Source organism: Lissotriton helveticus, chromosome 8 (assembly GCF_964261635.1).
Source record: "Lissotriton helveticus chromosome 8, aLisHel1.1, whole genome shotgun sequence".
Classification (NCBI taxonomy): domain Eukaryota; kingdom Metazoa; phylum Chordata; class Amphibia; order Caudata; family Salamandridae; genus Lissotriton; species Lissotriton helveticus.
Window position 1 is genome coordinate 1,661,962,932 of NC_136069.1, and position 22,912 is coordinate 1,661,985,843.

The 22,912-nt window shown below is 49.2% G+C and overlaps 1 protein-coding gene across 3 annotated transcripts in view; it reads right to left on the reverse strand.

The window, feature by feature from the left end:
* The window catches only part of LOC144773609 (transient receptor potential cation channel subfamily M member 2-like), a 1,291,174-nt gene that overhangs the window by 595,414 nt on the left and 672,848 nt on the right, over positions 1-22,912 (reverse strand). For all 3 annotated transcript variants that reach the window (XM_078658751.1, XM_078658750.1, XM_078658752.1), the window contains one exon: positions 17,665-17,797. In XM_078658751.1, coding sequence (XP_078514877.1) covers positions 17,665-17,797 — 133 coding nt within the window. The remainder of the gene's footprint in view (positions 1-17,664; positions 17,798-22,912) is intronic.

The window sequence follows — 22,912 nt, forward strand, 5'->3', positions numbered from 1 at the left end:
CACATGTTGACCACATAAGAGTAGAACATACATAGCTAGAAATTTTATATCTAGTTCACTGCCTCTCCATTTTTTTTTTCAAAACAATTTTTATTATTTTATATTTTGGTGTTGAAGTATTGCAAAGAGGGCACTGCTCTCTGATCACCAGAGGTGCAGTGTACAAAGAAATAATCATCATCTTCAATCAGTACAAGCAACATTCAATTGGAACACCCATCCCCGAACTCCCTTCCCCCCCACCTCCCGTGCCTCTCTTCATTTTTGACTAGGCAGCTTACCACCCCAAATAAAATTATTAATAAGGACTAACTGACCTGTTTTAATCCATTCACTTTACATCTACGCTACCTGGGCCTCTTACCCCCCCACCTCACCCAACGGCAGGAACAGAAGATCCCCGCCAAAGAGCCCCATACTGGCTGCCCATCAGGTATTGCAGCACCTATCTGACGAGGGGCAGGCTTATATGACGAACCATAACACCTAGCTTGCTAGGTGTGTGAGAGCCCTTGTTCCGACAAGGGAGCTCCTCCCCTTCACCCGCATTTCCTCCAGGTGGAATGAGCAATAGCCTGTGTCACTCCTACCTGGTTCTTTACGTTCACTCACTCGGATTCTGAGGAACTCCATACTCTCTCTACTCACTGTTCTAGTGGGCATGTGTGTTGGACCTCGTTAAACTTGCTCCATTGTCCCTCTGTTTTGGTATTTAAAGGATTTATAATAACCTGTACACGATAGTGGGATACTATGGCCCCAATTTGGTTGACCCCGAGCATCTGCAACAAATCTATTCTCACCTTCTAACTGCCATGCTCCTATAATAATGAAGGGGGGGATTTAACATTTTTGCTAAATCCCAAGGAGGATAGATACCCTGCCAAGACGTGCCCTAACCTGCCAAAAATGAGGGAGTGGGTTGGTAGGTGCATTAAGGACATGGGTATTGTGGATGTATAGAAAGAAAATGGAAATAAAAATCACAGATTCACCCTGCAAAAGAAAAGGGTGGGACACTCATCCAAGATGGACTTTTTCCTGATAGACGAAGCCTGCTCAATTCTACACAGAAGGTCGCACACATACCAGCCCATATCTCTGATCACTCAGCAGTGCAGCTCAGTCTCACTTTAAAAACCTCTCCCACCAGCCGGAGGTGGACAGTGGATAGGGTCATCTTCACAAATTCAACTCAACTATAAAAACTAGCAGAGTACACAGAGCTTTTCTTTTAATTAAACAAAGATGGAACAACGAAACAAATAGCCTGGGATGCATACATGGCCTTTATCAGGGGGAAAATAACTAATATTGTGGGTTACAAAAATAAGGAGAAAAAGACCTATATCAATCAAATAGAAAAAGATTTAGCAGCTCTGGAAGTAGAGTCCACGAACGCAAAATCTATGCAGGAAAAACTGGAAATAGAGGAGAGGAGGAAAATGAAAAGAGAAGCCCTGGCACACTTTCTTGAAGCAATTGTTAGGGACAGATGGGAGGCTAGCAAATTATCGCACTAGGAATATGGGGAAGGATGTGGGAAATTTTTGGCCTGGAAGACAAAGACAGAATCGACACGTAACAGGGTTGCAAAAATACAAAAGGAAGGGCAGCTTGAATGTAGCCGAGAGGATACTGAGATCAGGCAAGAATTTGCTAAATTCTTTGAAAATCTTTATACGGAAGAGACCTCGACTACAGCAGAACAGATTAAAAGTTTTCTAGATATGGCAACAACTCCCGCCACATCTCTAGAACAAACAGTCCTAAATCAGAAAATTTCAAGGGAAGAAGTCATAGCAGCCATAAACATTTTGAAAAAAGGAAAGGCAGCTGGTCCAGTCGCTATCCCAAACGAACTCAATCAATCAATCAAGACATTTCTAGAGCGCACTACTCACCCGTAGGGTCTCAAGGCGCTAGGAGGGGGGGTGCCGTTACTGCTCGAACAGCCAGGTCTTGAGCTTCTTCCTGAAGGCGAGGTGGTCTTGGGTCAGGCGCAGGTCAGCCGGGAGGGAGTTCCAGGTTTTGGCGGCCAGGTAGGAGAAGGACCTTCCTCCTGTTGTCGCTCTTCGGATGCGGGGGACGGCGGCGAGGGCGTGGCTGGTTGATCTGAGGTGGCGCTTGGGAGCGTAGAAGTTGATTCGGTTGTTGAGGTAGCTCGGGCCTTGGTCGTGTAGGGCTTTGTGTGCGTGGGTGAGGAGGCGGAAGGTGATTCTTTTCTTGACGGGGAGACAGTGCAGGTCTCTCAGATGTCCGGAGATGTGGCTGTTTCGTGGGAGGTCGAGGATGAGTCTGGCTGAGGCGTTCTGGATCCGCTGGAGTCTCTTCTGGAGCTTGGCGGTGGTTCCGGCGTAGAGAGTGTTGCCGTAGTCCAGTCGGCTGGTGACGAGGGCCTGGGTGACGGTCTTCCTGGTCTCGGTGGGGATCCACCAGAAGATCTTCCGTAGCATGCGTAGGATGTTGAAGCATGATGAGGAGACGGCGTTGACTTGTCTGGTCATGGAGAGGGAGGAGTCCAGGATGAAGCCCAGGTTGCGTGCGTGGTCCGTCGGTTTGGGTGCGGTGCCCAGGGCGGGGGGCCACCAGGAGTCGTCCCAGGCGGAGGGCGAGGAGCCCAGGATGAGGACCTCCGTCTTGTCTGAGTTCAGTTTCAGGCGGCTGGTCGTCATCCACTCGGCTACATCTCTCATCCCTTCGTGCAGGTTGGTTCTGGCGGCGGCGGGGTCGTTGGTCAGGGAGAGGATCAGCTGGGTGTCGTCGGCGTAGGAGATTATGTTGAGGTTGTGTTTGCGTGCGATGGCCGTGAGGGGGCTCATGTAGACGTTGAAGAGGGTGGGACTCAGCGAGGATCCTTGGGGGACGCCGCAGATGACTTCGGTGGCCTCTGATTTGTACGGTGGTAGGCGGACTCTCTGTGTTCTTCCGTCGAGGAAGGAGGTGATCCATTCCAGTGCCTTCTCCTGGATTCCGATGTTGCCGAGGCGCTGTACTAGGGTGCGGTGGCAGACAGTGTCGAACGCCGCGGAGAGGTCTAGGAGGATGAGGGCCGCTGTTTCTCCGTTGTCCATCAGGGTTCGGATGTCATCGGTGGCAGCGATGAGGGCGGTCTCGGTGCTGTGGTTGGCTCGGAAGCCAGACTGTGAGGGGTCGAGGGATCCATTCGTCTCGAGGAAGGCGGCCAGCTGTTTGTTGACGGTCTTTTCGATGACTTTGGCCGGGAACGGGAGGAGCGAGATGGGACGGTAATTCTTGAGTTCGGTGGGGTCCGCTGTAGGTTTCTTGAGTAGAGCACTGAGTTCTGCGTGCTTCCAGCTCTCCGGGAAGGTGGCGGTGTCGAAGGAGGTGTTGATAATGTCCCGCAGGTGGGGTGCGATGACCACGTCGGCCTTGTTGAAGACGTGGTGAGGGCAGGGGTCGGTTGGAGATCCGGAGTGGATGGAGTTCATTGTGCGGATGGTGTCTTCGGTGTTGATCGGAGTCCAGGCGCGGAGAGTGGTGGTGGGTGGCGTTGCTGTGGTCGTGGCGAGCGTCGGTTGGATGCTGAAGCTGTTGTGTTTGTCCGCGATCTTGTTGTGGAAGAAGGAGGCGAGGGAGTTGCAGAGGTCTTGTGACGGGGTGATGTCGTTGTTTCCGGCGTTGGGGTTGGAGAGCTCTTTTACGATGCTGAAGAGTTCCTTGCAGTTGTGTGCGTTGTTGTCAAGCCGGTTCTTGTATGCATTTTTCTTGGTGGCGCGGATCAGTTGGTGGTGTTTCCGGGTGGCGAGCTTGAGGGTAGCCATGTTGTCCATTGTTGGTTCCCTTCTCCACACTTTCTAGAGGGCTCGGCAGTTCTTCTTGGAGCTCTTGAGTTCGTCGGTGAACAATGGGGTTTTTCTGCTGCCGGGTCTGCTGGGCGGGGTCCTCAGAGGGGCGAGTTCGTCCCCGCAGTTGCTGATCCACTTAGTGAGGTTGTCGGCGGCCTGGCTGGGGTTCGTTGAGCCTGCGGGAGGGCGCTGGCTCAGGGAGGCGGTGAGCTGGTCGGCTGTGATCTTGTTCCAGCTTCTTCGGGCAACCTGTTGCTGGTGGTGGTGGATCGTCGTTCTTTTGAAGGTGAAGTGGACGCAGCTGTGGTCCGTCCAGTGGAGTCCTGTTGCGTGGCTGAAGGCGATGTCTTTGCTGGATGAGAAGACAGCGTCGAGTGTGTGTCCGGCGAGGTGGGTGGGGGTGGTCACCAGCTGCTTGAGTCCGAGGTTATCGAGGTTGTCAAGCAGGGTGATGGTGTTGCGGTCGCTGTTGTTAAGGTCCCCCAGGAGGATGTAGTCGGCGGAGGGGAGGGCCTGCGGGCTGATGAAGTCGGCGATGTCCTCGCTGAATCGTGTGCGTGGTCCCGGGGGTCGGTAGATCAGGGTGCCTCTGAGGGTGGTTCTGGGGTCCGTGTGGATCTGGAAGTGCAGGTGTTCGGCGGTGGTTAGGGTGTCGTCGGTGTTGGTCGTGATGCGGATGGTGTCTCTGTGGATGATGGTGATGCCTCCTCCCGTCTGGTTGGCGGTGCGGTCCCTCCGTGTGATCTTGTAGCCTTCTGGGATGGCGATGGCGATGTCGGGCGCAGAGGAGGCGTTCATCCAGGTCTCTGTGAGGAAGGCGACGTCAGGGGCTGTGGTGTCGAGGAGGTTCCAGAGTTCGACGGCGTGTCTGTGTACGGAGCGGGTGTTGAGCAGGATGCACTTGAGGTGATTGCTGCTGGTGATTGGCTTGGCGTGTGCTGGTGCAGGGTCGGTCCGGATGCAGGTGAACTTGCAGGCGTGGCAGCTGAAGGGTCCGTGGGTGTGCTTCGGGGCGGCTCGGTGACATCCTGGGATGCGGCCGGTGTTGAGTGCGATGAGATCGGCGGCGTTGTAGGTTCGTCGGGTCGGCCTCCGTCGGTGGGGGCCAGGGGTCCTGGCACTGGGCGCGGTCCAGGCGCGGACGGGCGCAGACGGGCTTACCTTTGGCGCGCCTTCGGCGCACAATCGGCGCGCCCGCTGTGCGTCAACGCTGCGCGTTCGCACGGTCGCCATATATGGCGAAGTGCGAGAGAGGGCAGGGCAGCTGGGAGGCGGGAGCGGGGAGGGTACAGAAGAGAAAGGGGGCGTGGTCAGCGGCGGTGGCGGGAAGCGGGAGGCGGGAAGGGAGGAGACGGGGGCAGCAGGCGAGAGTTAACAAGAGCGGTAAATGCAAGACAAAACAAACAGTGCAAAGGGGCTACGCGCTACGGGGGCAGAACAGGCACACAGGCAGGATTGAAAACAAAATACAGTACAAATACAGTAAAAATAAAAATACAGTAAAAAAATACAAGGAGAAGCTACAGCGCCGTGGGAGACCACGCCGCTCGGAGGCAGGGGGCGTGGTCACACAGCGGCGGCCGGGGCAGCGAGGCAGGCGGCGGGAGGCACACGCAGCAGCTGGTGGCTGTGCGGCGCGGGGGGTGTCCTAACTAGGTCACACTCACCTGCGTCGCACGGTCGCCATATATGGCCAAGTGCGAGGGAGGGCGGGGCAGCTGGGAGGCGGGAGCGGGGAGGGTACAGAAGAGAAAGGGGGCGTGGTCAGCGGCGGTGGCGGGAAGCGGGAGGCGGGAAGGGAGGAGACGGGGGCAGCAGGCGAGAGTTAAAAAGAGCGGTAAATGCAAGACAAAACAAACAGTGCAAAGGGGCTACGCGCTACGGGGGCAGAACAGGCACACAGGCAGGATTGAAAACAAAATACCTTAAGAGAAGCACTAGCCACACCTTTAATGGAACTCCTGAATTATATCTTCTTGGGGAAAAAAGATCTCCCAGACTCCTGGAATGACGCAATAGTTAGCATATTATTAAAACCAGGGAAGGATCCAGCCAAGTGTGAGTCTTATAGACCTATCTCACTTTTAAACACATACTTAAAATACATACACAAATATTGGCCAAAGGATTAGGAAGAGTGGCAGGGTCCTTGATCCATCCAAACCAAAAGGGGTTCATTAAAGGTAGACAAATGTATGAACTAACCCATGAACTCATAAGTGCTATAAGTGTCGCCATTAACCAGCCCGCACCTTTAGCAATTTTAACATTCAACGCCGCAAAAGCGTTCGACAGGGTTAGCTGGCCCTTTTTAACGCAACCCTTGCTAAATTTAACGTCAGGGATAATTTTAAAGATGCACTAAAACAGATCTATAAAAACCCTCAGCCTAGGTCCTAGTAAATGATGGTCTTACTGATAAAATAAAGATAGAGGCACAAGACAAGGGTGCCCTCTTTCTCCATTACTTTTTAATTTTTATATAGAGCCCTTAGCGTGTCTCTTAAGGGAGGAAGAGGGGATACTACCATTTGAACACAAAAGTTGGGGGGAAAAGTAGCATTATATGCGGATGATTTGATGGTATTCACCAGTAATCTAACTGTCTCCCTCCCCAAAATAGAAGATAATACAGACCAGTTCAGGAAAGTTTCAGGACATCTGGTTAATCAAATCTGAAATCCTTGAGTGGAATACCAACTCTGGAAACCCAATGGTGAAACAGAAAATAAAATATCTGGGTATTGACCTAAAAGGAATAGCCAGTATGAATTTTGATAGAATTCATAAAGAGGTAAGGAAGCTTCTTATAGCTTGGGGAGGCCTACAGCTGTCTTTTCAGGGGAGATCTCACATAATTAAAATGAATATATTACCGAAGTTTATGTATCTGTTTAGCTTTATTCCATTAGACTTCAAGATAGAGCAGATAAAAAACTACAAGGGGAGTTAAGCAGCTTTATTTGGGCTGCTAAGGGGGTAAGGATTGGGTGGAAAAAACTAAGAAGGAGTAAGGCTCAGGGAGGAATTACAAGTCCTGACATCCTTGAATATTGTAGAGCTTTCCAATCTAAAAATATCAGGAAATTACTGGTGAGCTGGGAATCATGGCCGGTATATATTGCCGGCTGTCCCTGCTACGTGCGACCGTGGGACGGGTAGGTGCTGAGATGCCTGCCTTCAGCGACGCTTGAGGAACCCCTCACTCGCTGCTGGCCCCACCTGGACAGCTCGTGAGGCTCTCGGATCAACAACAGCGGTTTCCAGTAGGTCTCCCGCCTGGAACCATTCCAGTACGATACTATTCAGGTCGTATATGGGGGTCTTCTCAATCCAGCAGACACCCAGCAATTATATGAGCACTAAGGTCCTGACGAATTGCCCTTACGGCAAGAAACATGTCGACCATTTTCACATGAAGGGTTGAATAAGGATTGGTCTCATTGCCTATCACTCCTTAATACCCCTTAATTTTAACAAAGCAGCGAGCCTGATCATTAAATTTATTCTTAATGGACTCGACTGACTTCTTTTAATTCTACACACACACCCCCTTGCTCACTATTGCACCCCCTAGGCCCCTCACACACATACACCCGCTGGCTCGGAATAAAAGATCTCCATCAAAGTGCAGCCCTTTGGGCTGCCCGACGGGCATTGCACCGCCAGCCTGCCGCAGGAGCAGGATACCAATGATGACGCTGGACGGCCACCGATTGGGACAACAGGTGTTGGCCTGTCGGTAACCTGTGTGAGGTATCCTTATATTCTGAAAAGGGTCTACACCATGCACTTGTCCCGCCACCACAACTGAGAGAGAAAATTGACTGAGCTATATCACTAGCTCCCACTGGGGAACTCTGTACAACACTCCTTGTTTGCCGGTATATATGAAAGCCTTGGTCGACTCAGCAGGAAATTACTTTCTTTACAAATTTGGTCATTCCAAATATTTCAAGAAAATTAAATTAAAGACTATGGTCAGCTGCAAAAACCTGGCATGGAATTAGAATAATCTTAAAAATCCCATACTATACTAACCTGCCAAAAATGAGGGAGTGGGTTGGTAGGTGCATTAAGGACATGGGTATTGTGGATGTATAGAAAGAAAATGGAAATAAAAATCACAGATTCACCCTGCAAAAGAAAAGGGTGGGACACTCATCCAAGATGGACTTTTTCCTGATAGACGAAGCCTGCTCAATTCTACACAGAAGGTCGCACACATACCAGCCCATATCTCTCATCACTCAGCAGTGCAGCTCAGTCTCACTTTAAAAACCTCTCCCACCAGCCGGAGGTGGACAGTGGATAGGGTCATCATCACAAATTCAACTCAACTATAAAAACTAGCAGAGTACACAGAGCTTTTCTTTTAATTAAACAAAGATGGAACAACGAAACAAATAGCCTGGGATGCATACATGGCCTTTATCAGGGGGAAAATAACTAATATTGTGGGTTACAAAAATAAGGAGAAAAAGACCTATATCAATCAAATAGAAAAAGATTTAGCAGCTCTGGAAGTAGAGTCCACGAACGCAAAATCTATGCAGGAAAAACTGGAAATAGAGGAGAGGAGGAAAATGAAAAGAGAAGCCCTGGCACACTTTCTTGAAGCAATTGTTAGGGACAGATGGGAGGCTAGCAAATTATCGCACTAGGAATATGGGGAAGGATGTGGGAAATTTTTGGCCTGGAAGACAAAGACAGAATCGACACGTAACAGGGTTGCAAAAATACAAAAGGAAGGGCAGCTTGAATGTAGCCGAGAGGATACTGAGATCAGGCAAGAATTTGCTAAATTCTTTGAAAATCTTTATACGGAAGAGACCTCGACTACAGCAGAACAGATTAAAAGTTTTCTAGATATGGCAACAACTCCCGCCACATCTCTAGAACAAACAGTCCTAAATCAGGAAATTTCAAGGGAAGAAGTCATAGCAGCCATAAACATTTTGAAAAAAGGAAAGGCAGCTGGTCCAGTCGCTATCCCAAACGAACTCTATCAATCAATCAAGACATTTCTAGAGCGCACTACTCACCCGTAGGGTCTCAAGGCGCTAGGAGGGGGGGTGCCGTTACTGCTCGAACAGCCAGGTCTTGAGCTTCTTCCTGAAGGCGAGGTGGTCTTGGGTCAGCCGGGAGGGAGTTCCAGGTTTTGGCGGGCAGGTAGGAGAAGGACCTTCCTCCTGTTGTCGCTCTTCGGATGCGGGGGACGGCGGCGAGGGCGTGGCTGGTTGATCTGAGGTGGCGCTTGGGAGCGTAGAAGTTGATTCGGTTGTTGAGGTAGCTCGGGCCTTGGTCGTGTAGGGCTTTGTGTGCGTGGGTGAGGAGGCGGAAGGTGATTCTTTTCTTGACGGGGAGCCAGTGCAGGTCTCTCAGATGTCCGGAGATGTGGCTGTTTCGTGGGAGGTCGAGGATGAGTCTGGCTGAGGCGTTCTGGATCCGCTGGAGTCTCTTCTGGAGCTTGGCGGTGGTTCCGGCGTAGAGAGTGTTGCCGTAGTCCAGTCGGCTGGTGACGAGGGCCTGGGTGACGGTCTTCCTGGTCTCGGTGGGGATCCACCAGAAGATCTTCCGTAGCATGCGTAGGATGTTGAAGCATGATGAGGAGACGGCGTTGACTTGTCTGGTCATGGAGAGGGAGGAGTCCAGGATGAAGCCCAGGTTGCGTGCGTGGTCCGTCGGTTTGGGTGCGGTGCCCAGGGCGGGGGGCCACCAGGAGTCGTCCCAGGCGGAGGGCGAGGAGCCCAGGATGAGGACCTCCGTCTTGTCTGAGTTCAGTTTCAGGCGGCTGGTCGTCATCCACTCGGCTACATCTCTCATCCCTTCGTGCAGGTTGGTTCTGGCGGCGGCGGGGTCGTTGGTCAGGGAGAAGATCAGCTGGGTGTCGTCGGCGTAGGAGATTATGTTGAGGTTGTGTTTGCGTGCGATGGCCGTGAGGGGGCTCATGTAGACGTTGAAGAGGGTGGGACTCAGCGAGGATCCTTGGGGGACGCCGCAGATGACTTCGGTGGCCTCTGATTTGTACGGTGGTAGGCGGACTCTCTGTGTTCTTCCGTCGAGGAAGGAGGTGATCCATTCCAGTGCCTTCTCCTGGATTCCGATGTTGCCGAGGCGCTGTACTAGGGTGCGGTGGCAGACAGTGTCGAACGCCGCGGAGAGGTCTAGGAGGATGAGGGCCGCTGTTTCTCCGTTGTCCATCAGGGTTCGGATGTCATCGGTGGCAGCGATGAGGGCGGTCTCGGTGCTGTGGTTGGCTCGGAAGCCAGACTGTGAGGGGTCGAGGGATCCATTCATCTCGAGGAAGGCGGCCAGCTGTTTGTTGACGGTCTTTTCGATGACTTTGGCCGGGAACGGGAGGAACGAGATGGGACGGTAATTCTTGAGTTCGGTGGGGTCCGCTGTAGGTTTCTTGAGTAGAGCGCTGAGTTCTGCGTGCTTCCAGCTCTCCGGGAAGGTGGCGGTGTCGAAGGAGGTGTTGATAATGTCCCGCAGGTGGGGTGCGATGACCACGTCGGCCTTGTTGAAGACGTGGTGAGGGCAGGGGTCGGTTGGAGATCCGGAGTGGATGGAGTTCATTGTGCGGATGGTGTCTTCGGTGTTGATCGGAGTCCAGGCGCGGAGAGTGGTGGTGGGTGGCGTTGCTGTGGTCGTGGCGAGCGTCGGTTGGATGCTGAAGCTGTTGTGTATGTCCGCGATCTTGTTGTGGAAGAAGGAGGCGAGGGAGTTGCAGAGGTCTTGTGACGGGGTGATGTCGTTGTTTCCGGCGTTGGGGTTGGAGAGCTCTTTTACGATGCTGAAGAGTTCCTTGCAGTTGTGTGCGTTGTTGTCAAGCCGGTTCTTGTATGCATTTTTCTTGGTGGCGCGGATCAGTTGGTGGTGTTTCCGGGTGGCGAGCTTGAGGGTAGCCATGTTGTCCATTGTTGGTTCCCTTCTCCACACTCTCGAGGGCTCGGCAGTTCTTCTTGGAGCTCTTGAGTTCGTCGGTGAACAATGGGGTTTTTCTGCTGCCGGGTCTGCTGGGCGGGGTCCTCAGAGGGGCGAGTTCGTCCGCGCAGTTGCTGATCCACTTAGTGAGGTTGTCGGCGGCCTGGCTGGGGTTCGTTGAGTCTGCGGGAGGGTGCTGGCTCAGGGAGGCGGTGAGCTGGTCGGCTGTGATCTTGTTCCAGCTTCTTCGGGCAACCTGTTGCTGGTGGTGGTGGATCGTCGTTCTTTTGAAGGTGAAGTGGACGCAGCTGTGGTCCGTCCAGTGGAGTCCTGTTGCGTGGCTGAAGGCGATGTCTTTGCTGGATGAGAAGACAGCGTCGAGTGTGTGTCCGGCGAGGTGGGTGGGGGTGGTCACCAGCTGCTTGAGTCCGAGGTTATCGAGGTTGTCAAGCAGGGTGATGGTGTTGCGGTCGCTGTTGTTAAGGTCCCCCAGGAGGATGTAGTCGGCGGAGGGGAGGGCCTGCGGGCTGATGAAGTCGGCGATGTCCTCGCTGAATCGTGTGCGTGGTCCCGGGGGTCGGTAGATCAGGGTGCCTCTGAGGGTGGTTCTGGGGTGTTGAGCAGGATGCACTTGAGGTGATTGCTGCTGGTGATTGGCTTGGCGTGTGCTGGTGCAGGGTCGGTCCGGATGCAGGTGAACTTGCAGGCGTGGCAGCTGAAGGGTCCGTGGGTGTGCTTCGGGGCGGCTCGGTGACATCCTGGGATGCGGCCGGTGTTGAGTGCGATGAGATCGGCGGCGTTGTAGGTTCGTCAGGTCGGCCTCCGTCGGTGGGGGCCAGGGGTCCTGGCACTGGGCGCGGTCCAGGCGCGGACGGGCGCAGACGGGCTTACCTTTGGCGCGCCTTCGGCGCACAATCGGCGCGCCCGCTGCGCGTCAACGCTGCGCGTTCGCACGGTCGCCATATATGGCGAAGTGCGAGAGAGGGCGGGGCAGCTGGGAGGCGGGAGCGGGGAGGGTACAGAAGAGAAAGGGGGCGTGGTCAGCGGCGGTGGCGGGAAGCGGGAGGCGGGAAGGGAGGAGACGGGGGCAGCAGGCGAGAGTTAACAAGAGCGGTAAATGCAAGACAAAACAAACAGTGCAAAGGGGCTACGCGCTACGGGGGCAGAACAGGCACACAGGCAGGATTGAAAACAAAATACAGTACAAATACAGTAAAAATAAAAATACAGTAAAAAATACAAGGAGAAGCTACAGCGCCGTGGGAGACCACGCCGCTCGGAGGCAGGGGGCGTGGTCACACAGCGGCGGCCGGGGCAGCGAGGCAGGCGGCGGGAGGCACACGCAGCAGCTGGTGGCTGTGCGGCGCGGGGGGTGTCCTAACTAGGTCACACTCACCTGCGTCGCACGGTCGCCATATATGGCCAAGTGCGAGGGAGGGCGGGGCAGCTGGGAGGCGGGAGCGGGGAGGGTACAGAAGAGAAAGGGGGCGTGGTCAGCGGCGGTGGCGGGAAGCGGGAGGCGGGAAGGGAGGAGACGGGGGCAGCAGGCGAGAGTTAACAAGAGCGGTAAATGCAAGACAAAACAAACAGTGCAAAGGGGCTACGCGCTACGGGGGCAGAACAGGCACACAGGCAGGATTGAAAACAAAATACCTTAAGAGAAGCACTAGCCACACCTTTAATGGAACTCCTGAATTATATCTTCTTGGGGAAAAAAGATCTCCCAGACTCCTGGAATGACGCAATAGTTAGCATATTATTAAAACCAGGGAAGGATCCAGCCAAGTGTGAGTCTTATAGACCTATCTCACTTTTAAACACATACTTAAAATACATACACAAATATTGGCCAAAGGATTAGGAAGAGTGGCAGGGTCCTTGATCCATCCAAACCAAAAGGGGTTCATTAAAGGTAGACAAATGTATGAACTAACCCATGAACTCATAAGTGCTATAAGTGTCGCCATTAACCAGCCCGCACCTTTAGCAATTTTAACATTCAACGCCGCAAAAGCGTTCGACAGGGTTAGCTGGCCCTTTTTAACGCAACCCTTGCTAAATTTAACGTCAGGGATAATTTTAAAGATGCACTAAAACAGATCTATAAAAACCCTCAGCCTAGGTCCTAGTAAATGATTGTCTTACTGATAAAATAAAGATAGAGGCACAAGACAAGGGTGCCCTCTTTCTCCATTACTTTTTAATTTTTATATAGAGCCCTTAGCGTGTCTCTTAAGGGAGGAAGAGGGGATACTACCATTTGAACACAAAAGTTGGGGGGAAAAGTAGCATTATATGCGGATGATTTGATGGTATTCACCAGTAATCTAACTGTCTCCCTCCCCAAAATAGAAGATAATACAGACCAGTTCAGGAAAGTTTCAGGACATCTGGTTAATCAAATCTGAAATCCTTGAGTGGAATACCAACTCTGGAAACCCAATGGTGAAACAGAAAATAAAATATCTGGGTATTGACCTAAAAGGAATAGCCAGTATGAATTTTGATAGAATTCATAAAGAGGTAAGGAAGCTTCTTATAGCTTGGGGAGGCCTACAGCTGTCTTTTCAGGGGAGATCTCACAATTAAAATGAATATATTACCGAAGTTTATGTATCTGTTTAGCTTTATTCCATTAGACTTCAAGATAGAGCAGATAAAAAACTACAAGGGGAGTTAAGCAGCTTTATTTGGGCTGCTAAGGGGGTAAGGATTGGGTGGAAAAAACTAAGAAGGAGTAAGGCTCAGGGAGGAATTACAAGTCCTGACATCCTTGAATATTGTAGAGCTTTCCAATCTAAAAATATCAGGAAATTACTGGTGAGCTGGGAATCATGGCCGGTATATATGAAAGCCTTGGTCGACTCAGCAGGAAATTACTTTCTTTACAAATTTGGTCATTCCAAATATTTCAAGAAAATTAAATTAAAGACTATGGTCAGCTGCAAAAACCTGGCATGGAATTAGAATAATCTTAAAAATCCCATACTATAGCAAGTTTGCACCAATATGGGACTCCCCAGGAACACCGTAATGTCTGAAGGACAAGTTAGCGATCCCCCGGAGGGAAGGAAACCTCAATAATTGGGGACAGCTAATAGATCACAACTTGATCACAGACTGGGAGTCCCTTAACGAAAAAACCCAGGGTACACTAGCAAGATTCAAATATTACGAACTCAGTAGTTGGTTGAGACACCAAAAGGAAGATCTAACTGGGGATGATAACATTGAGCAAAAGCTACTAAGTATAGAGACTTTCAAAAAGGAAATATTCTGTTACTGGGCTCTTATACAAGCTGGCGAGGACCAATACAAAGCCCAGATTGAGATCTGGGGGAAAGACCACCCAGAGCTAGATATTCTTCATCAATGGCAAACATCAATGGAAATTTGTTGGCGGGTAGTAAAATCCGCACCTCTGAGGAAAAACCACGTGTTTACTACTCATAGATCATACTGGACACCAAAAAGGCTGACCAAAATTAACAGTAATAAGGTAAAATGTTGCCCCAAATGTGGGGAGGAAAAAGCAGATGACCTCCACATGTTCCGGCATTGTGCACAGTTGAAGGAATTCTGGAGACAGACGGGTAGGACCCTATCTAAGTTGCTGGAACAGCCCACAGACGTAAGCTTGGAAACAGTTATTTTTGGGGTTAATCAACATAACCCTAACTATCCTGAAATTAGCAAAGATCAGGAGAATTTTCTCTTTTTATTCATATTGCTAGCCAGAAGAGAAATATGAATCAAATGGGTGAAAGATGTACCACCAACACAGAGAATGGCTGGCCTCTATACAAAGGGTGTATAAGCTGGATAAAAAAGGTAAAACAAGTAAGATCTAGATTCTGGAATATTTGGGAACACTATACACAAACAAACAATCTCCAATGATTAAGGCAATGGCAATAAATATTTCAAGCTGGGTCTTGAATTGAGTAGTCATAGTGACTAGCTCCCCCAAACTCCAATCTTGCCCCTGGAAGCAGACAAAAAGGGGTCCCGATGGATAAGGCAATGGTCAATCTCCATGCATATAGCGCAATAACCCAGGAGATCCGCCCTTAATGGGAACAGATGGGTCAAGGGGCCCCTGACTCCTCCAACGCCTAAATGTTTGCTCGATGAGGACAAATAAAAATAATTTTTTTTAAAAAAAGAATGGCCGGTTCACACCTCTGTGTTGGGCCCCTAAATTTGAAACTCCATGCCGATTGAGATTAGACAGACAACTGATTATATGTGTTTCAGAACATTTTCTAAAACCTGGCTTTTCACTCAAGCCTACTGCTATAAACAACTTCTTTGGTGGTTCTAAACTTAGCGCCAAGAGACCTGTTTGTGTACGTGCGCTTTACAAAGTTCCCATAACATAACTTTCACGTCAACAGTTGCAGCAGAAAGAGGATTGACGTGGCAGATTACCAAGATGGCCGACTGGTGAGGAGCTCCGGCCGGGAGCTCCCGACCAGGCATCGCCCTTTTGGTGATTTCCCCCAGATCTCTACCATCCTCCCAAGATCCTCTTTCTCACCAGAGGTCCTGCTGTTCAGTTGTCCTCATTCCGCGAATATCCCCGCTTGCATACTCCCAGTTCGTGGAGGAAACCGGGCTTGATACTTTCCCAGTTTAGACCAGCTAGTATGGCTGACACTCGGTAGTAGCCAGCTCAGGTCATCTGCAATTATCTCCGAGGGCTACCTAACCCTGTGGGTCATCTGCAACCATCACAGAGGCTTCCTGGGCCGTCCGAGGTCCAATGTCGGAGCTAAGGACCTGTTACGGGCCGTAACTGCAGTAGCCGGAGCGGACTAAGCCCACTGAATGGCGAGGGCGACGAAAGAAGGACAGCCATTTTGCCGAGGAGAACCCTCCCCAGAGTCCTCGGGGCTCACAGCGGCGTGAAGACCCCTGCCGCACCTTCGTTCTGGGAAAGTGGAAAGCTGATACTGCTCATCAGGTTTTCAGAGCACCCGACCAAGAGAGGTGGCAAGATTGAGTAATGGGGGATACCAGCTGCCTGACTCAAATATGGCAGCTCCTCGGGACGGAGACAATGGTCGAGAGCCGGCTCTCCTCTCTGTCTGGTGAGAGACTCCAACCCGCACCGCTCGAGCACTGCAATATTTACTGCCTTGTTCTTCTAAAGGAAGGATCGCACCAGAGGAACGGGCGATCTGGCTGCCTGACTCCAAGAAGACTGCTCCTTGGGACAGACGCGGGTCGGGAGCCGGATCACCGCTCTACTGCTTGTTAAGAGGTGCCTTCCCGAGCGGCTGCTCCGCTAAAAAGAGGGCCTCTCAATTACTCAATTTTCTATTCACTGTACCCTTTTATTTCCTACCTGCAATAGCCCAATATGATTGGCAGGCAAATCGACCCCTAAACACTGGCTTACCCTAAAATGGCGACCCCGCTAGTAGCGCTTGCTTATTACTAGTCTAGGGGAGTTAACACTTTACCTCACTCGTACCAGATCCTTAACTCTTCACGTGCGCCAGCTGCCCATTTGTTATCTGGGTACAATAGCGAGCATCTTCATTGACGCCGATCTCCCTGCATATAAAATGGCGCCAGCCTAGTGGAAACCTGACATTCCACATCATTTGGGACTACACAGCATCCACACACTTCTGCCCCGTTAAGCCTGCTAAACACCTCCCATTTGCATGGATGGTTCGCTCTGGACTACAGATACCACAGACAGAGGCATTGAACGTGATGCTGCACGGTACCCCCCTATTGCCTTGATGACCCAACGCTTAATCTTGACACTAGACTTAATGACTATGTGACCCCATCTGAGCCATGGGCCCATTTACTCTTACTTCCTGGGCCCCCCACAAGGTATTTCTCTACCACTGCCGATCTGCCAGAGCTGTACTGCTTCTTAGCCCCCTGTTGCTACCCCCCCCCCCCCACCCCCACATTCCCTCTATTTCTCTATTGGGGACTTGTTTCTTCTGTGTTTGACTATGCAACTAACTATTGTAACCTTGTTTTTCCCTGACCTCCGAGACCTGAGCAATATGGCCGATGCCCGGTGGAGCGGCTAGACAGATATAGAGGAGATCCGCCCTGGCTCACCACCTCGGCTGTCCCCTACCCAGCCGGACATTGGGCACTATTCTCCCAGTCTCCCCGCCCTGTCCCCTTCCTCCCCCGCCCTTTGACGAATTACTGTAACATTGTTGTTGTGCTTATGTTTTACTATGCTCTGGTAACTGATGTAATTTGTAACTTGTAATGCTATGCTTCCTCGTGTAAATCGCTCAGATACCATTTTACCTTTCTATTAATCACACAAAAGGCAATGGAAGGAATGCTTGCAATACATTTAACCACTGGCAAATGCTCGGGTAAACTTCCAGTCCATTGGTTTTTGCTCACCATGCCTCCACACTTTGGACCGAGCCATATGTAAATCATTCTTGACCTTGCTCCAGTAGGAACAGTCCAGCCCAAACTGCCAAGCCAGGTCCTCCCTGAACGTGAACAGAAGTGACCCAATACTGATATTGTCCTGATTGGGCCACTTCAGTCAGGTGCATCTTGGTTTGAGTAGGACAGTGAGCAGTGGACCCGTCTAGGTTTACTCTTACATCAAGGATACAAAAGGTGATGGGAGGAATATTTGTCCAAACACTGGCAATCAGTAGGGTTAGTATTCCATGTCACCTTTTTTTGCCCACCGTGCCACTTCAAATTGGATCTGGTCTTTGTGTAAAGTAGTCTCCTACCTTTTGGTGATATGTGCTATATAACACCATTAAATAAATAAATACGTAAAAAAACATTTGCAACACTTTTCATATTGTGAGTACCAGTGCAATGCAATAGTTGATTTGGACTTTTGATGAGGCTGTAAATTGGAATAATGAGGAGGAGGAGCTATATTGAAAGGAACAGCTGTTCTTACCATCTTCTGCATCATCATGATCTTTGGCCCGAGGACCCTGCTCACAGTGAATATATGCATGAGACGGACACAGAATATGATGAAATCCAAAGCAAGGATGACTCTTCCTGCATAAAGTGAGACTGTGATGCATCTATAGGAAGGGAGAGAAGGAAAGTGGTCAGTGCCATTGCACAGATATATGAGTACACAGGTTACTATTAGCCTCCTAATAGTATTGACCCATCTCAGCTACAAACCTGTCTGGTATGTTGCTAGCGGGGTGTGGACTGCTGATTGGAGCACAATGATGTGAATCTAAACAAATCAAGTTATAGGAATGGCGTTACACCTTATACTTTGAAGGGTCCTAGACATCAGCACTCTAGGATGGGCCCGTGTGGTCAGGTAGCAGTGGCACAGGACCGTTATACGGAATCACAGAGTGGTGGTGTCGGAATTCTCTCCTGCACTCTCATGCCCACCAACAGTGGGCCTATTTGTGGGACTTTCCGGTGTTCAAATAAGTTTCTAGATATTCTGTTATTCCCATATACTGACTTCCAACCTCCTGGACACTTCTGAAATTCCTAATTATTCCAGATCCATGTTGGCTTTTGTGGAAGCCAGTCTGCTTTTGCTGAAAACTACAAAACCCAGAATTCCCTACTGCTTCCTCTCCACTTATTTCCTGTGTTCCTAAACTTTAGTTAATCTTGGTTACTTGAACTAGCACTGCCTGCAGTGCTTCCTCAATTCCCGAGCCAGCACTATGTAGTGCATCATTGACCTCTGAACTTTTCTTCCCTCTGTATTGACTTTTTCCCCAGTGCCTGCTTTCTTTTTATTTACCTTAGTTTCTAATTTGCTACCTTCCTGTTGCTGCAGTCTTACCATCCAGTTACCTTGTGTGGGTTGGTATTTGCTTCATGCCAAGTGTGCCCTTTGTTTATCGCTATTTCCTGTTGAACACTGCTACTTGTTTTCTCCTTGTCTATTGTGGCCGTGTATTTCGTTCTACACGCTTCCTGTTACTCCCACTGCATGCTCCTGTTTGATCGCTCTCATTTGTGGGCAAAGCTGACAACTTTGGTAGTGTTTCTTGTCAACTGTGAATATTGTCACCATAGGCATCAGCTCCACTGACCAGGTCTTTGCATTTATATCCTATATTTGGGTATTTGCAGTCACTATCTGCAACAGCAATTGAGGGTCAGAAATTTACTGAGGCTCAGTCTTACCGTGTGGAGCTCCCTAGTACTTTACCCCACATTCCCTTTATTGGAAATGTTGATATTTAAGGGCAGGTCAAGTTGAACACAAATAGAAAATGAAAACATCCTACCTATGGGAAACCTGGCAGTGGAGGACATGCTAGTCCTGCATGACCTTGATGAATTGGAAAGGGGGACACAGCAAGAGAGCAGACTCTTGGAAGAACTAGCAGCTGAAATGGGACTGGATATATACGGCAGTGTACGAACCCCATTTAGACCCAAATCGGTTTTCCTGCCTGTCATGCCTCGAGATACATTGGACATTTTTTCAGAGAATGTTCAGAGAAAGAAAGTAAATCTGCATCTACCTGACCATCCAAAATACAAGCAAAATAAATACCTAAGGGCTTACTCATAAAGTACACTTTGTAGTACTTTTACAAGCACTACAATAGTACTACTCATGTACTACAAACTGTTATTCACAAACCTATGTGGGGCTGTCTCCACCTCTCCACTCTATAGGTGGAGATCTCCAAGCATGTGGAGATCTTAGCACCTGTATGCATACATAGTTGGAGTAAATGTGTGAAGGACATGGGGAGTGGGTAGAAAATGAGAAATACTTACTATTACTATTAAATGGGTGTGGTTTCGGGAGGGATAAGAAGAGACTTAAAGAGGGACATGCAAGAAACACACAGACACACACAAAAGAGTAAGACAATTGTTATTCATGATCTGCACGTCTGAAGTGACTGCAGTCAGAACGTACAAATGAGCTGTAAATGTTCTCTAGCCTAGTCTTGGAGTAGGACAAGTACAACACATGGAATCTCGTGGTTACTGCAACAAACTCATAGAAAATAATGGAGGCACTAAATAGGAAAATCGTTTTTTTAGCTTTTTGTTTATATTTTGTACATTGATTTCAAAAACATAGATTTTTAACAGGGCTTACAGCACACATAGTAATGCAAGGATTAATTGCTCTGGGCTCCACAACCCATGTATAGATGAAACACAACCAATCGCATACAGGATGACCACATACCCCAACAAAGCAACAACACAGCAAAGGGGCAGTACCCTTAGTAGCTCTTCTAGATCTCCTTCTTGGCAGGTTTCTTGGGACCAATAAGTTCTCTGAAGTATTTTATCTCCCTAAGACTTCCAACAGGAGGCAAGCTCTACTTCGAGCCCTTGGAGAAAACCAACAGCAGGATGATGAAAGTACAATCAAGTCCTTTCTCTGCCCAAGCCTGAAGCAGCAGGGCAACACAGCAGAGCACTCAGCAAAGTGGCAGTTCCTCCTGACCGCTTTTCCAGCTCTTCTTCCTGACAAGTTCCTTAGTTCAGCATTAATCTAAAGTTCTGGGGTATGGCCCCCAATATTTATGCACAGTTGCTCTTTGTTCTTTTGGGCAGAGAGTGTCTGCTCAGCCCAAACCAGTTCTGTCCTCTCTGGTCCAGCTTCCCGGTAGGAGGTGGAGACACCATTGTGCAAGGGAGACGGGGAGGATTCAGGTGCAAGGGAAATCTCCTCCCACCACTCTAAATGCAGACCAGGCCTATTCAGGTGCTTGTGAAACCCCTCCCACTACACTGAATGCAGCCCAGGTGTATTCATCCCAGTCCTGACTCATTCAGGAAAGGCAGGACACATCAACCCCCCGCCAGTGGCTGTCTGATAGAATGTGCATTTCCAGCTCCTGTCACTCCAAAGCCAGACAGTCAGTCTACAAACCAGCAGAGACACAGGATGACTAAGAAAGAAAATTCAAACAATATAAAAATCACCTTTACTAAACGATGCAGTTTTATTTCAGTTCAGGCATACTAAACTCCATCCTTCCATCTAGTCCCAGTGGGAAGTTATATTTATAAGATGTTATAAATAAACTCCCATTCGATACTATGGGACAGACAGCTTTTCAATTGTGAATAACGCAATACATTGTATTTCACTATCAGGACATGGCAAAACCTTGCTACATGTCCTACCTTTCACATACACTGCACCCTGCCCCTGAGGCTACCTTGGGCCTACCTTAGGGGTGTCTTACTCGTAAGAAAAGGGAGGGTTAGGGCCTGGCAAGTGGGTGCACCTGCCAGGTCGACATGGCAGTTATAAACTGCGTGCAGACCCTTCACTGGCAGGTCTGAGATAACTTTTGAGGGCTCCTCATGTGGGTGGCACAATCAGTGCTGCAGGCCCACTAGTAGCATTGATTTACAGGTCCTAGCACACTCAGTTCATCTTACATGGGGCTTACCAGTAAATCAAATATACCAATAATGGAACCACCCATACATAATAACAATTTACAACAGGAGTGCATATGCACTTGAGCACTGAATAGCAGTGGTAAATTGCCCAGAGTCCTCAAACCAACAAAAACAGGTCAGAAAAAAAATAGGAGGAAGAAGCAAAAAGTTTGGGGATAACCCTGCAAAAAGGGCAATTTCCAGCACTATGGATATATTTTTGTAAAAATGTAACAAAAAGCATTGCACAATGGCCACTCGCGAGTGCACATGCGCACCCAGACACATGCAATAGAAGCCATCTGGAAGGGTTTTTGCAATAAAACTAAGAAAATCCTTCCAAAATATTTAGACACAGGCAGCTATCTTGGAATGGTTTAAAAAAGTAATTTTCCAAGATCATGGCCACTAGTGGTATCCAAGCAGGATACAAGCAATCCATTGTTAACTCCCTCATCTCTACGGCAAGGCTACTCTTAATGGAAGTACCAAAATACTCACACCCCTAATTATTGTCCTCAACTCCATGGTCGCTTTATTTTCCAAATTCAAACATATCACCCCCAATGTTATGTTTCATATAGGTACCCCAATATAGGCTCAGGTAACAACCTCACCTTTCAACTATATTCTCCCCTACCATTACACTACATAACTGTCCTTAGAACGGACCTTTTACCTAGTTACGGTAATGTCCAAAGATGACATGGGGTTTTCTCCCAAAGGCTTAAGCCACATTCATTAATCATAAGGATTCTTGGAATCATAGCAGGACAGCAGGCCTACCATCTACTGCATAATTTTATGCATAAGGGTCATTCCTTCCATCATCCTAGTCCGATGTGACACAGCAAGGTATATTCCCAGGTAGTACCACTTTGGGAATACATACCCCATCTCTGGCCAAGATAGAGAGAATAAAAGGACTTCCATGCTGACACTGACGAGAGAAGCGGAGTCTCCTGCATGAAGACACTCCAGCTCGCAGTGGTCTGACATTCCTTGCAAGATGTCCATCTCGAGACCAAGACGGCGTCCCACAGTCTCTCACTTCAGGTAGTGGGGTTGACTTTATCCTAGAGGGATTCTTGGCTACACACTTGCATACATGCTAGGTAAACTTCGGTACATCTAGTTAGGATCGCATCATCGGAGTAGGCATTTTACGGTCATATTTTATATACACGCCTGTATTCTTTGTTTTAACACAATGGTAGAAATCTACCATCCTTTTACTTTGTTAATACTTATAATCATTTATATCTGTTATTGTCGAGTGGTTGTGTCAGCACATCTATTTTACACTAGAATGACGCTGGTTCAATTAATACTTATTGGAAAACGTCCCCGCCGTTTATTCTGTGTATCTCTGAGACGAAGTGAGCACGAGTGACTTAGCGAAAAATAGTACACTATTTCCACGATCTTGAGGGATCAGGGTTGTCATATTCCATAGTTGCCAAGAACTATTCTCTCCTTGGTAAGAGGGGTTTCTAGTGGCACTGTGAGCTAGCTGGTATACAGGCTAACATACCCAGTAGGGATGTCCAGAATCAGTCTGATACCAATCCTATAGTGTATGTTGTCTAAACGTGCAGAACCTATATAGGTAGATAGGAACTACACGACACCAATACTAAAAGATCTACATTGAATCTCAATGGACGCCGGAATACAATCAAAATTAGCCTGCATTAAATGTAAGGCAATTTACTCTACTTTTCAAATTACCTACTCTCTGCCTATCTGGAGGCATGAAACATTCAAGAAGTAGAAACTTCCTC